This window comes from Opisthorchis viverrini (assembly GCF_000715545.1).
Source record: "Opisthorchis viverrini unplaced genomic scaffold opera_v5_320, whole genome shotgun sequence".
Taxonomy (NCBI): Eukaryota; Metazoa; Platyhelminthes; class Trematoda; order Opisthorchiida; family Opisthorchiidae; genus Opisthorchis; species Opisthorchis viverrini.
The window spans coordinates 520,475-539,114 of record NW_008751978.1 but is presented as its reverse complement, the minus strand read 5'-3'; the positions used below and the strand labels follow the sequence as shown (position 1 = coordinate 539,114).

General features: G+C 46.0%; 1 protein-coding gene across 1 annotated transcript in view; it reads left to right on the top strand.

The window, feature by feature from the left end:
• T265_15013 (hypothetical protein) overlaps positions 1–18,640 on the top strand; it is a gene marked incomplete at both ends in the record, with an annotated part of 63,333 nt that overhangs the window by 24,818 nt on the left and 19,875 nt on the right. Inside the window, 3 exon segments of the mRNA XM_009176196.1 lie at positions 6,849–6,985; positions 11,952–12,063; positions 14,176–14,290. Of these exon segments, the coding sequence (XP_009174460.1) occupies positions 6,849–6,985; positions 11,952–12,063; positions 14,176–14,290 (364 nt within the window).

The window sequence follows — 18,640 nt, the reverse complement described above, 5'->3', positions numbered from 1 at the left end:
GCTAACTGGCCAATTCGACTTAGTTTAATCGTGCTTGGTGTGAGATAATTATACGCTTTCCACCGATACAAGCGTACATACATATCAATCCACCAGTTAAAGATTTGTTTTCCTCTTCACGTGTTCCATCGAGCACGTTTATTCGTTCCGTCCTGTCTAGAATAGATGCCTAGTAATCATTCATAATTCATAACTGACGCTTGTGTGCCATTCGGCCGCATTGAGCGAATGTTGTTCGACCGATGTGGCGGTTGTGTGGCCACGTTTTGTTTTCTAGTCCTGCTGGCTTCCCTTTTCCCATGCAGGCGTTCTGTGTGCATCACACTTGGAAGGAAAACACTGGATCCTCATAACAGTGGCTTGTTTTACGTGACATGAACCAGTCATTGGACCACGCGCAACACCAGTGCGATTGGCTTTCCTGCTTCTAAAGCCATGATTCCTTTACTTGAAGGTAGAAATGATGTGCTAGGTGATCTGGGCAGATCGTTCAAGTCCTATTTGGCAAGATTTCGTCTCGGCGTGGTTCACAAAGCTCCGAGGACACATGTACTAACCAGACCACGTTCGCTCACCATTCACTCATCGCTGAAGCATCCCGTCCAAATTAATGCGATATCAAGAAACCGAAAGATGCTGTGTTAAAGCAGATTGACTAACTTGCCCAAATGGCTCCGGGGCGAGATGCCTCAAGTGGTTAGAGCGCGAATTCACTAACCGGAACGTCCGTGGTTCGAACCCGACCTCTGCCTCTCGAATTCATATGCCTTGCTCGGGCAACCTGCCAGTATCCCAGCCCTTGTGCTTCCTTCGGGTGGCATGGCAGCTAAGCACCGAAAGGGTGTTACAGCTGAACGATTCATTTATTTTTATAATGTAACCAATCAAAAGTTTTCAGAATCACATCAAGTGCAGCGTAACCACCATGGATAATGATTATGTCGTTGTCATACCGTCGATAAAATGTTGACCATTCATCTACTGAGTTTCAAACCTCATGTGGGATTTTGCTGGAAAAAAAATCAGCTAAAGGCGCATCATGGGGATAACCCATCACTATTCCACAAATGGGACTGTTGGATAAAAACCATCCCGCGGGTACATCGCAAAAGCAGCCTTTATAAGTTCAGTGCACTGGTGAGTGGACTAATGGTTGGGTAATAAAATCCTAGATATTGTTTGAAACAACGGCACATCGATAAAAGGAGAAAAACGGTTGTAGACAGCACGTCTAACTTTGAGTTGGCATTATTGAACTTGCTACGACAGTGAAGCATCAGTGTTGAACACTGATGTCATGCTGTCGATGATGATGATGACTTGAACTTGTCATGGGTTCTAATGAATCCTGTAGCCGTTACGCAGTCTCCAAATACATCTAACCACTCATGTCAAGAATAAAAAGCAGGGGACAACTTTGTTCACATGCTCTTTAAAGTCCGTATAATCGAGGGTTAAACGTACCTGTTAGTCTCAGACCTTCGCTTGAATTTGTCATATAACCTGTGCTTTCGGACTGCTTTCAAGGGAGAAGTTAAATAAGCGTAGGTGTTACCTGGCTGGTCTGGTTGAATAAACTCTCACTCTGGATTGCAACCTCGTGTTGGTTCGGTTTATAAGGAGCTGCACAACACTTTGTACTTCAAGTAGCTTATCGCCCACGAATTCCTTCGAAAAGTTATGAACTTACCGACTTGGAACAGCAGTATAAGGACTGGAACCACATATGCCAGTTCTGAACACGAAATTCGTCCACCTCCAAGTGAATGGCATGCTCTGCTGAAGCATCAGAATGTTGTATTTTCCTCGCCGACCCGTTTTTTCTAATAACTACTATTCTGGTGAGATGGCTCAGTGGTTAGAGCGCGCATTCACTGACGGGAAGGTCCATGGTTCGAGCCCGACCTCTGCCTCTCGACTTCCTCTGTATAGGCTTGGGCAACCTAGCAGTATCCCTCGTCTCGTGCAACCTTCGGGTGGCATGGCAACTGCCAGTCACCGAAAAGGTGTTACTGCTGAATGATTCTGGCGTTTGTTTGATGGAAAAATCAAACCGCAAATGGGTCTCCGACCCAGTACCAAAACATCTTTACCAAGTATGGAAACTGTTCGAACGTACACTGAGTACTATAACAGGTACTTGGTTACGATGGCTCGATTGCTTGCGAGTGACCGATTTAATATACGGTTGTTGTATCTTGGTTGTATATCATTCTGACATTTTAGTTCACCACTCAAGGCAATCAGCTGTATTGGTTTGTGTCATTATTGGATCGATAATGTTTATTAGCTCATAAGCGACGGTCGGGAACGATGTGGATACAAAAATATACAGATTAAGCGCAAAATATCCTCTTTTTAGACAACTGAAATAAACTTTAGAGCGTTGTTATCCCCGATCATTTGCATAAGACAGTGATTTGAATTGATTTCGTGCATCTTCGTCAGTTGCAATGCTTGCAAGACAGAATAAAATGAAACGAAAAATCACGGGGCGACTGGTATTATTTATATGAAGCCAAAACGCAACAAGACCAATCAGCAAGACCGTACCAGTCTTGGAGTAACGCTCATGTATGTCTGAGGACAGACTTGAATCTGCAAAGCAGTATTGCTTCAAGGAACTCGTCTGTGAAATGAAGCCTTCGCTATCTTTGTATCCGGATATGCATTCTGCCGACCGGCCTTCTTGGAGAGTTCTACCTCGCTGATTTCATATGACTCCATAGAATAAACCCTCCACAAAACCTCGTCTGACTGTCGCTTAGGCGCGTTTAGAGTAGCGTTTATTCAAGTAGTAGATCTTGTTAGGCGGCAGATTCAAGCATTCTGGTAATGCCAAAATGGCCTAGCTGAGCCAGGGATCTTCTCGCCGAAGAACTAGTCTCACTCGCGCGCAGATTCTGTTGTTTCACAGTCCTGCGACTGGTCTACTTAAGGTGATGAAAATGAGGAAGAGCCGTATAATATTATTGCACTGTATAAAGTAGGCTGGCAATCATCGTTACGGCGCTGAATCCTCTGAATCATGTTAGGATCGATGAGACAAGTCTCAAGTGATGAGGCGTTTCAATTACTCTCATCAATTGAGAGCGTTACTGGATTTGGAGCAGTGTAAGCGTCCCTGTATCACTTTTTGTGCATCTGAAACCGGGATCTTTGGAATTACCGTTAACGCCTCCATAAGTACCTAGCATTGGAAATGTTAGATGTACAACACCATAGTGGACTGAGGTCAATCCAATATGTCCGACATTCGGTGAAACTGGGTTACGATTCGTTGGTGACCTCTGGTTTGTGGAATTCAGTGGATACTCTAGGAAATCGTTGGTCTCATCCCGGCCTGTGCGCTGTCCCTTCCTTTCCAAACTGTCCTAATGTTTCAAGGCGTATGCTCTTGTTTCGAACACTGCTATTTTTCTCACGACTTCTCATAATGTCCATTTGTGAACAGCACTTGTTCTGCCGAAATGATAGCGGGATTTGTGTCGCGACAGAGGATTATTGACTTCTAGGGGCAGTCGTTGGTAGTGTGCTTCGGTTGTAATTGGCCAGCTGGTCGATACAAAGTCTGGTGTTCCCTGATGTGTTGCTAAGTTGAGGTCTAAATACACGTTCACGTCACTCTTGCTTGAACAGTCCTACGATTTTCCTAGCTCAATGCTTTTGGTAAGTCCACACCAGAAGTGGGAACACTGGGCTCGAGTTTCGATCCTTCATCAGTGCAAATCCTTGGCTGTGTTGGGGTTTGAATTCCTGATATCTGACATGCGTGGACCGTGTGTTACCACTACTCCACCAGCGCGCGCCGAATAATACATGCGTGTGAGCTGTCCGTCGAGCCAATAGTTTTCTAAAGCAATCACTGTAAGATACAAATAGTCAGAATTTTGCGCCAGCACTTTCATCTCGAGTCACGTCTGGGAATTACTGATTCTCGAAGGTGATCAATTTTTTTCACAGCATCGTCCGATGGTTCCCGCCTGAGTTCCAGAATATAGATCAGTGGACACTTATTGTTCTACCTCTGTATCAGTGGCCTAGACGCGTATTTGCTGACCGATAGGTCCGTGGTTTGAACCTAACCTTTGTATCTCACCTGCTCATGTCTAGGCCTGGACAACCTGACAGTATCCCAGCCCTCGTGCTTCCTTCGGCTGGCACGGCAGTTGAGCACTGGAAGAGTGTTACAGCTGAATGATTATTTTATTTCATGTCGTTTGTCTGACCACCGAGTTTCATTGGCAAGACAGGTGTACGTCTTTCATAAAGAATGGCTAATCTCCTTCTGGGATATCGTACACGAGATGCCCTTGGAACCGTCCGATCTTTGCTCAATTTGTCGGGCAGCCAAGCACGGTTGATAATGAGAATCCGAATGCCGTTGACTGAACCCAGCGGCGTATTGGATACATATTTAGCGACGCATCTGAGCCCAAGCCGGTCAGTTTATGGCAAAGGACGTGACCGGGGAGGGTAAACTACGGTGGGCACATGATGAAATTGATGACGCAGTAAGAAAAAAGTGCGCTGATCTTATCTACATCTGAAACACATTTCAGACATTCAGTCAAATGGCTACTTCAGTTATCTGTCATCCCCTGTCAAGACCCCAAGTGTCCGTTTTCGCGCATCTAAATCCGTTCGGTTGTGCAAAACAGTGGTTCACCTCTGACGATAGACTTTCAATTCACGAATCGATTGGTTGTTTTGCTGGCAGAATCAACTACCAATCGAGTGTGTTTCATTTGGGAAATTGTCAGCTCGAACCATCCATCACATGATCATCTCGATCTGGACGGCCCAAATTCAATCTTTCTGTCCATAGATCACTCCCGTAACACAGCAGTTGATGACAAGTATCTATATGTCAACAATTTACGACAAATAAACTCAGTTGCGAATAAATTTGGTTTTCACGGGAGACTCAGTTGAATCTCGCTTCATAATATTCAACTGAATATGCTGCACAAAGGCCGCCTCACGTTTCAGTTGGTACAATATTCGAGATATTGCGGTATATTTTCATAACGGAAACCACCCACACGGTTGTCGAGGAGTTTTCAGTAACCTTGTGAGTAGTTTCCTTTAGTCCACAGATTAATGTTCAAAGTTTCATCTGGTGGTGGTTCCTGACACAGTTCTTCTCTTTTTGAACATAACAGTTTTTCATCTTTCTGTGCTGCATACAGCAGTGGCTTCACCCCAAAATACCTGCAACTTTGACTTACCCGTTGGATTCAAAGCAGTACTTAGAAGTTTCTCTCAGCCTCACCAAAAATCTTTCTTCTATCTGCTTGTTCTACCTAGTTTTCATTGGGGCCGTGTCATTTGTGCCTAGTCTTTTCCAAGCACTTGTTTTCAAGGTTAAGTAACGGTGGCACGCGTGATGTTGAGTTTTTTCCGAATAAGTGTCTAGTCCACGTAGTGGTGAGGCTCAGTCGGGCGTCACCCAACGTCTCGATTTGGTGCTCCAAGGACGTCTTTCGGCTGTTATTACTTAGGTCGCTGCATTCGTTGTCCAAATGGTCACTTTCATCGTCCCACCAGGACAGCATTCCCTACATTTTCAACGCCACATTTGTACTGATCAATTTATCCGAGTCTAGTCAGCATGAAAGTTTTATCGTCCTCTTCATTCTGGTACCCGAATGACCAAAAACAGGTTTCTAATGGTATTGAATGCATACACTGTAGATCACCGGTCGGTTAGACGCGCCAGTCAGGACTCTGTACCACATATTCTTCGATCGTGACACTAATCAAAATGGCAGGTCACTCACTCACTTACTTGACCTCAGTCGGTCACTCAACATTACGTTGCGAACTCTGACTGGTAGTATTTTGACAAATGCTAGTCAGTCACGACTATGTTTACCGTGACATTTACCCTATCTCAGTCTGGTTTCACCCGACCAACCGTATTCCTCAGCGTTGGTAAATTTTGGAATTACATGATATGCTAACATTCTAGTTCGTTTGTTTGCTCACCGTTCTCGTAAGTTGAGCGAATGTGCACGATGTACAACCACAACTACCGCGGTCTTGAAGAATCGGGCCACTTTCCAAAGTATACTGAAGTAGTCTAGCGATAATAGTGCCCCATAACGGCAGTGGGATTTAAACACATGCGATACTTGAAGGGATGACAACTCTTGACAGGCGTTCATAATTCAGTGCCTGAATTGAAATCTGTACAGCTTTTTACTCCGTTTCCATCTCCGGCTTTTCCGTTGTTCCTCCCATCACAGCTTCTATGCTATTTCGTCCATGACCATTCACATTAATTGGTTCACTGACCCGGTCGTTATGGGCTTACTCATGCTCAATCGCACCCTAGTAACCTATCCCATCCGTCCCTCCACTCCTGTGCTAACTCGCTTTCAACCAGTTTAACAAATCGTCTTTTCTCTTCGGGCCATCACCCTCGTGTTTGCCACCTGATAAACTATCTGTTCGTGCTAGCTCACTCTCGACCCACTGCCACTTCTGACGTGGATACTTGCGGTGTGAACCCACGTTACTTTAGGTTCTGGTTCCCAGGCACGTGATTTGTGTCATTTTTCCAAATTGGTACGATCCCAACGAGTTTTGGCTCAAACCAGCTCGAATTGCTCCCTGAAATTCTGAGTTGCTTCTTTCTAGGTCTGACACCATCTGAATTGTTCCCCTTCTCGTTTTTGACTCGTCTATTCGAAACAGTCCATAGATATGCCTCAATTCGATATGATAAATTGTGTTGCATACCCAGTTCGATGAGCACTAAATATTGTTGACTCAACTGACATACCACCAATGCTCTGTTCTTTAATTTCCTCTTTTTCCGTTCCCTCTTTTATTCCTTCTAGCTGTACACGGTGGTGCGCAAGGTTAGTGAAGCTCACGTTTGTCAGGAACGGGGTGAAACCCAGCATTTACTGGATGATGTGGAGTATCTCATCGATGGTCTGGCGGACCACAATCAAGCGAACACGCGCGCCTTGAGGTAAGTGCTGATTGGTTGGTGCTCGTCCCTCAGAGGGATTGTCAAGCTTCCTCAACTACTCTTAGTTGTTTTTATTGCAAATTGTTCATCTTTGAGTCCGGTGGGGGGCGAGATGGCCCAAGTAGTTAGAGCGCGAATTTACTGACCGGAAAGTCCGTCGTTCGAATCCGACCTCCGCCACTCGACTTCCCCTGTCTAGGCTTGGGCAACCTGACAGTATCCCAGCCCTCGTGCTTCCTTCAGGTGGCATGGCAGCTAGGCACCGAAAGGGTGCTACAGCTGAACGCTTTCTTTGAGTCCGGTGGATAGTAAAATCATTTGTTGTGAGGTCGATCAAGGGTTCCGATGGTGAATGCGATCACTTCTGTCCGACAAGCCCCTGGTCCCAATTTGTCACCAGGAGGCAGGGTGATGACTTGTGCACCCCCAAAGCCCTGCTGTGGAGTACCAGGCTGACCAATGAGCAAAGGTCTAAATGACGGTCTTCTAGTCTCTCAGGTGGATGGCTGGAACATGTGCACCGACAATCGGTACATTTTAGTAACATCCCACTCCAAATGTAACCATTTATTCACACTGAAAATCAACTTCATGACACTTAGACCCCGGCTGATTATTTCACCTACTGCACTGTGCACGACAGGTAGGCGAGGACGTGGATGCACCTGTCCTCCGTTCTTTTGTCTCTCTTTGTAAACTCATACATAAGTGGGGTCAGTTCCGTTTCCCTCGCGTCGCCATCACGTGTACTATTCACGAATCTTTCGACCAGCATAGCAGCAAAAACTTCAAAATCATTCTTCTTACTCCGACTCCAAGTCCACTTGAATACCTTTCTACGTTCACACGGAGCGAGATGGTTTAGTGCTTAGAGCACAAATTTACTGACCGGAAGGTCCGTGGTTCGGTTCGAAAATGACGGTCTTCTAGTCTCTCAGGTGGATGGCTGGAACATGTGCACCGACAATCGGTACATTTTAGTAACATCCCACTCCAAATGTAACCATTTATTCACACTGAAAATCAACTTCATGACACTTAGACCCCGGCTGATTATTTCACCTACTGCACTGTGCACGACAGGTAGGCGAGGACGTGGATGCACCTGTCCTCCGTTCTTTTGTCTCTCTTTGTAAACTCATACATAAGTGGGGTCAGTTCCGTTTCCCTCGCGTCGCCATCACGTGTACTATTCACGAATCTTTCGACCAGCATAGCAGCAAAAACTTCAAAATCATTCTTCTTACTCCGACTCCAAGTCCACTTGAATACCTTTCTACGTTCACACGGAGCGAGATGGTTTAGTGCTTAGAGCACAAATTTACTGACCGGAAGGTCCGTGGTTCGAACCCGACCGCTGCCTCTCGACTTCCCCTGTCTAGGCTTGAACAACTGGGCAGTATCCCAGCCCTAGTGTTTCCTTCCTGTGGCATGGCAGTTAGGCACCGAAAGGGTCCTACAGCAGAACGACTTTTTACGTTCACACTCTGAAACGGACTAGATGGTTGGCCTCTCCATTTTGTTCATTGTACTCGCCTTCGGTTTATGTGTGTTATCTAAACGGAACCCGGATACAAGGTCCGAGGTGTCGCCTTATCTGGCTCATCATGTTCCCGGCTACGCGCCTTCAATAATCGAACGACCATCTCGACTGCTTATGGTGTTGCTGGTATTGTTTTTAGCCACAGGAAGCAGGTTTCTGCTTCACCGAGTGCTCGTGGTAGCCGTCTGTATGTGTTTCGTTTAGTGATGTCCGTAAAATCATAGATTATCTGTTCGTTATATCTGGCTGCATAGTCTCAAGGCTTCGCCTTCGTAAGCGGTAGATCCGGGGCATCTTCAGACCTTTGACCGTGGGGCGCACTGTGCAGCTAGATGCATCTACATACTGTCAAACTATTCAGTCTCGTGGGGCGACCACCTGCTTGGGACACCAAGCGGCGTGGCGGGAGGACTTACGTGATGTGATATTTGGGCACCGTAAAACCCGACACGCGAAAGTTTTTTGTGTTCAGATATAGCAAGGTTATCGGTCAGGTGGAGATCACATGGGCTTCAATGAAGTAATGATCACAGGTGATCTCCTTGGGACCGAATACTTGAGGAATGCAACGCTCGGGACAGACAAACATTTTGAACTCGGATCGACAGCTGGGGTCGTCAGGTTTTTTACATATCCAATTTCGGCCAGTACTGGTGGTAAGATGACCGCGTGATACGGTGATCGAGAATGCTTTATGCCGTATAGGTTTGAGTCCTGACCGCAGTAGAGTTGGATGTCACAGCGACAAAGCACACATTCAGCTAGTATAGAACCATGACTTGAAGCTGTGTCAGAGCTACGGTGACACAGTGACTCAGTTTAACGTATGAATTTTTATGACATGGTAACATAGCTGCTGGTCTTCGTCTAAACTCTTTTTCAAATTATGCAACGTGATGGCGGCTCGATCCATGCACGAAAGTCCCTCCAATTTCACTTACATACTGATTGTTTACATCATCGCCGCACCATGCACGTCCCCGTACAATAGCCCGACGGTACCAAGTCGACAAGCCTGGTGGATAAAGTTTCGGCCAGGTTTGTCTTTTTACCAGCGTACATCAAAGCTTGAGACAACATCAGCTGACTAATTATGCCATCGTCCCCGATATCTGACTATTTTTTTCGTGCCTTCCATTTTTCGGTGACCATGATTGTAGTAGCTAGAATCAACCAAATTATCGTGGGTTCGTGGTCTGCAGCCAACAGACTGAACGGAGTATGGCATAATGATTAATCAGGTTGGAATTTTAGTGCTATTTATACGACTCCAGCTACCCCCTGCATGTTCGTGACACGGTTTGCGTGACGACGCCAGAACCGGTGAGCTGAATGCCTTAGTCCGATTAGTTGACATTCCAGCCAATCAGTGTGTTTTGCCTTTTGGTGTGTGGCCGGTTCGTCGCGCAGTCCGATCGATGTGATTCTCGCTTAATCCAATCCTGTCCCTGGACGCACAAACAGCACCGTCAACCAATCAGCCGTGGAATCTGGATATTGTATAGTTGGGGTGACTGATACAACCCTCTTTATTTGAGGAACTCCACAACTCATGCGATGTAGTCGTTCAAGCGGCTCCTGGCCCCGGCTATCCATATTTGGCGTCTCAGCATCTATATGCGGTACCGGTTTGAATAGGCTTTGAAGTTTCCTACGTAATACGCTTTAAACACTGCTTGCCGGTGAGTCGCTCTTGCCTGTACAAATGTGAACCTATTAGAACGAATTGTAGGCCAGACTCGCATATTCACCACCCTGACTGAGCGCATCAGGGCGCTTGTCCTTATGTGTAAGCAGGGGTAAGGTTGAAGCTCTGTTCTACCGGGTAGTACAGTCTCACTCAGTTGTGCGTGTGCACGATCACTTCATGATATCGCTGGGGTGTGATTCTCTACAGTTTTTCTTCAGAGTTGGTTACAAACCATCTCAGCGTCGCACCACCTGACCTTGTTGACCGATTGAAGTGCAGTTTTCAGGACAAGTTAGTCAGTTAGTCGCTGTAATTGGTTCAATATAGTGACGTTCTAATGTACTGAAGTGGTAACTGCATCAGTTCTGGTAGACTTTTCTTTCACTCACATTGAGAACCGCAAACCCCACTTGACGCTGGAACATCGAGGACAGATAGAACCCTCTGCTGCCTTTTGTTTTTTTTTTTTAAATCTCGATTCGTGCCATAACGCCTGGCCGCAAAAACGGCGAGGTACAAACAGCTTTACTTGAAAGCCCACACTGTAATCTCGGTGGAACGGACTGAATATTTTCTTCTTACATTTTTTTAAAAAAATCCACGTCGAGCTTTGTGGTAAACGGTTAAACGTCGGGTGATTTCCACGATTTTCGTCAAAAAGCGGAAATATCGTCGGAGAGCTCCAAAAACAGTCTCGCTAATGCAATCTGCAAAAATCGCAGAGAAGCACCTTTGTAGTACCCGGGCGTTGAAGTGAGAGGGGGGAAGCTTTTCTGGCCGCCTTACGGCAGTCGCCAGCATATAACTCATCAGAATATTCCTGAATGGTCGGACAGTAGGTCCCATGAAAAAAATTTCAGTGGTCAATGCGCGAAACTGTTCACCGGAAGATCCATGGTTCCAACGCAACCCTGGTCTACCGGTTGCTACCGCCTAGGCCTGGGCAGCCTGAGAGCATTTCAGTGTTCATGCTTCCTATACACCGTACGACGGCTGTGTGCTGAAAGAGTCCCACAGCTGAACGACTGTCATTGTCGTTACTATTATTTTCACTGAATAATATATGCAGGTATAGAAATGTAGGTACAATTGTTAGGTCTCACTTCTGGCGTAAACCCGTAGTGACCTTTCGTACAACGTCATGGTCCAGAAAGCCACTTGTTGTGCACATTCGTTCAGCTGTAGCACCCTTTCGGTGCCTAACTGTCATGCCACCAGAAGGAAGCACGAAGGCTGGATACTGCCAGGTTGCCCAAGCCTAGACAGGGGAAGTTAAGAGGCAGAGGTCGGGTTCACAGGCTTGCTATCTAGCGCATAAATTACGATAGAAAACAAATACATCAACGGGCATAAGGCAGGTATAAGAAGTAGTGGCCCACTTCCTTCGACTGAGCTCGAGATAGGTCAGTAGTTAAGGCGCGAAATCACTGACCGGAAAGTCCGTGGTTCGAACCCGGTGTCTGCATCTCGACTGCTCCCGTCTAGGTTTTGGCAGCCTAGCAGTATCCCTGCCCTCGTGCCCCCTTCCGTTGACATGGCAGCTAGGAACCGAAGGGTGCCATAGCTGAACGATTTGATTTTTTTTCAATTTTATGTCGGTTGTAATACGCCGTGGTTTAGTCTAATTATATACGATCACGCCTTTATACGGCCATTTTCCCATGGGATACAGCCCCCAGCTCCTTCGATGTGTTTTTCATCTACACCCGTTCTCCCTTCGTTTGCTTTTTCAGTGTGCTTACTCTCGCGAACAAATGCTTGACGGCCTCCTTCCGGTATCTGATAGGCGCCCATGGATTGGTGAAACGGATTTGCGCCAACTTGCACGATGCCTATAAGGACTATGTGAGTGACTGGTAGCTCTTCTGGTGTAGCTGTTGTATCCGTACGCCAGTTTTCTTCTCTGAGTGGAGGCGATTGTCCGGTATTCCGTAGCTTGAGATCCCGGCCCGACATTCACGTAGCTAGTAGTACACCGTGAAGTATTGTAAAAACAGGGAATTCAGTCAAATTTCGAGTCGTCGTTTTAATTTTGAGATTTGAAACCTGACGCGATATCGTCTGAGGGTTCTCAGTGCGCTGCATGCTTCCGTAATTTGACCACAGACTCAGTGGAATCAATACTGTTTAAGGTTACCTCCACACAGTACCTCCCTCCCTGCACGTTCCGAACGATAAGAGCTCATGGATATGTGCCACCTACTAGTTGTTCTGGGGGGTGTCATTCGTGCTATTTGTGCAGAACCGACAAAAAGGTTATTGTTTAATGAACTCTCTCCCTCTCTGGTAAAAAACTTATGCTCCGGAGACGGCTTTTGAATCACTTCTAGTGTTGATCCCTCCCGTGAACGAATTGAAGTTCTGATCGATTTGTACACGGACGACTTGTTATTCTAGGATTTCAGAATCGCACAGCACAGATAATGTCCAATTTACCAGTTATCACTCTGCATGTGGGCAACACCCAAAGGTTCCCTCGAACCAGACGTGTCCCCTTAACGACTTTTTCGGAAACGACGTATTGTAAAATCCCAATGTTTCAAACAGCTTTCGCGGCGTAACATTTCGCTTCGTATTGGGCGAGTGTTTTGTGCCACCGGCACAACAGTGTTCCGATCGTCAACTCCTCTCACCTATGTCATTCTGTTGCAGAATTTGAACAATCCAAACCCGACCGAGTACTACAAAACAAGATAGTTTACGGCGAACGTGCATTCTAACAGTAATGGTGGACAACACAATAACTGCCGTGCGTTGCTTCAATAAGCTCAACGTGTGCTGCAACTCCGCATGTTCCAAAGTAGGAACGTATGCACACGTCCCAGATTGGATTGTCGGCTACCAGCCCATTACTGTGATTATATTTCGTGTTAGAATCTCTCCTCCTGAAATCATCCATCGAGTCATCAATCGGGCCGGGGTCAGCAAATTTCAATCTGGGTTACTGCCCTTCGGTTTGGGAGGGTGTGTTCTTTGCAATGAAACCGTCGCGTGCGTCGCCGAATTCGCCTTCTCAGCATGGTTCTTCCCCAAGGGGGTGTGATGCATGCAGTCTCGCTTACTGATCGAACAGAAAATGTGACTTTTGGGTTCTTCATGCACAGACGCCGCCACCTTCTTCTATGCCGGCAGAGGCATTAACGATTTGTGGTGGTCGAAACGGAAACAGCGTGAACTCCAGGCTTCTGACAGCTATTGAACACTCTTTTCAAGGGTTCAAAATGCTAGATTAAAAGAGGGTGCCGTTAAGCTATTCAAACAGCTGTTGACTTGTCAAAGGCTTAAACCAAACCAGTAAATCCGCCAACAGATTATCTAGGTAGTTCAAATCGATGGCTCGAAACGTTGTGAATGCAAGCGCAAGTTGAGGTTGTTCGGCTGGTAATGTTTCATTGGTTGCTAGATAGACCGAGTTGGTAGCCAGCGGCAGAAAAATTGCAGCACGGTATGCGGCCCATCCGAATCACGTGGCCAACATTTGCTGAATGCAGTCACAGTATGCTCAAAGAGTTGAACTACCAAGCCGTGTCACCCTGTGCTTTTGTCCCACAGAAATTCCGCAATCGAAAAGTAGGATACCCGTTTGACAAGTATTTCAATTCGGAACTGGGAACGGTAATTCACCTTCGTTGTCCCGCCACCTGGATAATATCTGTACACATACTCGCTAGTTTGGCATATCCAACAGGTTAAATTGATTGGCATTAGCAGTGTTGTTGGTCGGACCGAGGAACACGCTCTGTCCCTTTCGAATGTTTGACTCTACATAAGTTTTGCGTAAACTTTAAGGGTACGATGTAGAAAAATGTGAAGGAATACTAAACGAAACAACGGGGCGTTTACCCAGACATCGTGAACTCGATAAGACTGATTTGTTCCCTGGTTTTATTGTTTTGTTCACTCGGAGGAACCGAATTTCGATACGATTTGATTTACTAACCTTTTTCACACTCCCAGACACTGGCGCTTACCGGAGCCGGTCTCTTCTTCATCCTGTCTCGTGACCGGGATCCGAATATATTCGACGCGGAATCACTACCAGTTGTGATCAAACTGCTCCAGGCTCCTGACTGTAAGTTCTGTTATTCCTTTGTCCAGCTTGTCTCTCTTAGTTGGCTTGTTTGTCTCTGTTGGTCCGGTACACGTTTATTTGTCAGCGAAGCATCAGTGCCAACACTGATGTTGCTGTCATTGATGATGATGTCATATATTTCAGGCTTTGTGTTGCGTTTTCTTTGACCATATCCGTAATTGGGCTGTCACACTCGAACGCGGAGCTACCCCTAACAAACGTAAGGTGTACAATCTACTGCTGAAAACTCGTCGACAGCCCCTTACCCGTTCCGTCCTGTTTGTTATGGTAAAAACGGGTAGGATGTGAGAGACTTTTTGCATTCTTTCAACACTTCTTTCAACTCTGCCTCAAAAACATTAAATTTACAGCTGAGATTCCCCGCTGGACAATTCTGCCGTATAAGGCACAGCTGAGGCACAGTTGAATTATTCATTTCGATAGATTCGCTAACAACGATGATTTCGTCCTGAATTGAAACCAGTCCAAAGCGAAAAGCCGGGGGCTAGCACACATCTCACGAATCTCCAAGAAGATTCGAACTCGCAGTCTGCCGAACCCCTAATCGTTCCTCTACTCATGCGATTCACGTCACACGATCACTTGTTGACTGACTCTTTCGAGTGACGAATTCTCATGTGAGATTATTGTAAGTTATTCTTTCTTCTGAATCACGTATAGTTTGTCAGTAACGGTGCCATATCCTGTGCGATTTTCAAACCATTAGCCCGGGATGTGAGTTTCAATCGCCCTGTAGATTCGTGAGATACGCCCTGCTGATGATTTCCAAGAAGGATAAAACAGTTGTGCACTGCTTCTCGGCATAGATTGGCTTCACTTGTAGAACGAAATTCCCAAACTTCCTCATGCAATCTGGAACAGATAACCCTGTTGGTAACAGAAGTTTATCTGGAACACTGAAACTCCACTGGTTCATTTCGATCGCAAAACTAATTGAGATCTCTGGATGAACAAGCTTATTGGTTGAGGAATCAATGATTACGGTGTTCATGTACTATAATAGTACACTTCCAGTTCTGTTCTCGCCATTACAAACTAAAATGGATGACAAGCTAGAAAGCACACTCTGGCATGCGGTAAAACGATCGATTGATGCGCATATTGAGTCTGCTCCGAACACTTTGATTCAAAGTACACATTTCCCGACAGGACAAGGCCGCAACAGACCTCAACTGAACAACCTAGTTTTTTCTCAATGTGGTACGGCTCATAGAATCGATGAAAGCGCTTCGACGGTTCACGGCTGATTTCGCCCTTTTCAGGTCGATACTTATGTCGGAGTTGACATCATCAGTGTGTCTGTATTAGGCGGATCATAGCATTGCGTGATTGGTTGCATGGCTCAGCGAACGAACCAACGGCTGTCTATGCTTCCTGAACTACCCACGTTAAGCTCGGTTTGTTGGAAAGCATAGTACCGCCGTACTAGCCTCCGATGTAGTTTAAACTGTTGATCCGCACTTGTTACAGACAAGCGTCGTTGATATTTCAATGAAACCGTCTGCAAGCAGTTTTATGGATGTTTACTCCCCCATTTCGACAATTCACACGCACTGAACAGCAGCACGTCGGCGGAAGTAGTATCATGTTCGTTCAAGTACCTTAAAAAATTATGTGAAGCTATAATGCGTTGACTATTGTACATTCTTTAACGGCTCCGAAAAAGGCTGAATAACTGCGGTGATTGAATTTTCAGGAAAACGCGCACGTATTCGACCAAATTCGTTCTCTTGCGAGAGGCCTGGGTCTTTTTAGACGGAATTTTGTCTACCTAGTGAAAGATCAGGCCAGAATAATCGAAATTTCCTATAGGATTATTTTCCTCGCCACTCGGTCACATTGTATGTTCATCGACCCACTATCTAACGTCCACTGAATTCATCAAAGTGAATCGCTTCGGAATATTCACACCTACTCACAATCGTGAGTTTCCGGTTGGTGTTCTACTCTACCAGCTCAAACGGTTCATTCATAAATAAAAAATACAACTTACGAGACCCCATTATTGCCTCTGCTGCTTTTACCATCGAGTTGCGCATTTTATCTGCCGACCAGTACTCAATATCAGCGGGTGAATAGAGGTCATCAAAACGGGGCAGATTGTTCACTCATCAATGGGATCTTGGTAAAACAGCACAGGGTTAGTTCAGTAGACTGACGCAACCCATTATCGAAGGCCCCGGAGATATCTAATTGGTCGAATTGCCCAGATGGTACTGGCCATGTTTGGACAGTTTAGGCAAACAAAACGGTCTGTACCAAGTACGATTTGCGCCAGTTGATTTTTGATCAACCGATTTTTCACAGAAACAGTGCAAAATCGGGACCGGATGGAATCACTCTCGGGCACTGGGGGATCATTGTTTGCTAGGTGATCGCTAGCGAATAGCCTGCCTCGCACGTGCGCCGTTCCTACAAGCACCGATACAGTTTTCATCGACAGATTGCATCGGGATACTTAGCAAGCACGCTTTCCCTTGTTCAACTCTTCCAATATTCAAGTGGTTTCATTATTTATCAGATGAACATCCGGTCTAAAAAAAGTCCCTTGGTGGAATGCCACAGCGTCCGAGATGGCGCAAGTGGTTAGAGCGCGAATTTACCGACCAGAAAGTCCGTGGTTCGACTTTGCCTGCCTAGGCTTGGGCAACCTGGCAATATCCCAGCCCTCGTGCTTCCTTCGGGTAGCATGGCAACTAGGTACCGGAAGGGTGCTACAGCTGAATGTTTCTTCTTCTTCACAGCATCCGAATTCTACACCTGTGATTTGGTCACCTGTTGCCAAATCTAGCCTATCGATCGCAATGATCCGAATACTGCGAAAAAAACTCTGAAATGGGCTGCTCTGGACGCAATTGAACTGAACCGAACGACACTGACTAACCATGGAATCGAACCAGTCGAAAAGCAAATCCACTATATGACGACACGTGCCGGTTACCCCAGAATATGCTTGGGGTGGGAATTAACATTAATCAGTGGTTTTTTGCGCGTTTCTGCTTGGAGTCGTACAGGAAAGGAAGTACTGTTAACGTACGTTGTTGTCACGTTGCTATTTGCGTGTATTCGTACATCCCTACTCATAGCTTTGGCCTTCTGTCGGTCATACACATATAGTAACACCACCCTTCCGTCAGACAATGTTGCGAGCATCTGTTGCGTTTCCTTACTTCGACAGCAGGGGTTGCTACAAGCAAAACAGGCAGTCGCGTGTCTCAATCGGCCGCCGTGGTTTCTCGGAGATCAGTATGTCAAAAAGACCTTGACTGTTTAATATCGAACCTATCAGAGAGTGGGAAACACTGTGTTATTTGATGTTAAAAATTTGATCGAGCTTCTAATTCTGTTAATAAAAAAAGGTAATCGTTCAGCTGTGCCTAGTTGCCATGCCCCCGGGGAGGCACAAGAGCTGGGATACTGCCAGGTTGCCCAAGCTTAGACAGGGGAAGTCGAGAGGTAGATGTCTGGTTCGAACCACAGACCCTCCGGTCAGTAAATGCGCGTTCTAACCACTGAGCCATCTCACCCTTAACGCTATTACGGGCGGGTGAGTAGTTGGTTTATTCCCGGCCTCGCCCACGGTTACTTAACTATTCTCACATATTGGGTTCGTGTTTCAATGTAACTGTCCTATTCGATCCACGTTGTTCGTCCTTCTCCCCACCGTTTGCATACTGTCATGCTCCACTTCTAGCTTATGGAATGTTCAAGTTCCTTCTCAATGCGCACACTCAACCAAACACCACTGCACCCTCAGGATTAGTTGAAGCGTACTAAAATGGATGTGGAAAAGTTCGGAGGGCACGAAATTCTCATAAAAACATTATGTAGAGAATGTCTCTCACAGATGTTCGTATTTGTATGTGATACCATGAACACGGTTCATTGGATCTATGAAGGTTTCTTCACACGTCGTGACCTATGAGCAATGTTTTCGACAAAATGAGGTTCGTTTATTTGGTTCCACTGAAGAATGCTGCGATGTCAATGTAATAAAGAGCGAAGCTGTCATCTTTCTGATATGTGGCCTTGAGCAAGCGTGGGGTATATGCACCCATCCCAGCTGACCACAGGAATATTCGTCATGAAAAACAGTTCGTTTCAAGGTCTCTGGGAAAGCAACAGGAATCTGTTAACTTCACGATTGAATCAAGTGATCTAATCACCTGATTCACCTACGCCTACGGTGTCGAGACAAAATAGGTTAATCCTGATGCTGTGCGTGTGTGCCGCACACGTCTGGCAGCTCAACGAGCTCGTACTGCCATACCATGCAGAGTTCATCCGAATTCATGCTCATGTATCGTTTTTCTTCCCAAAGTCTATAGA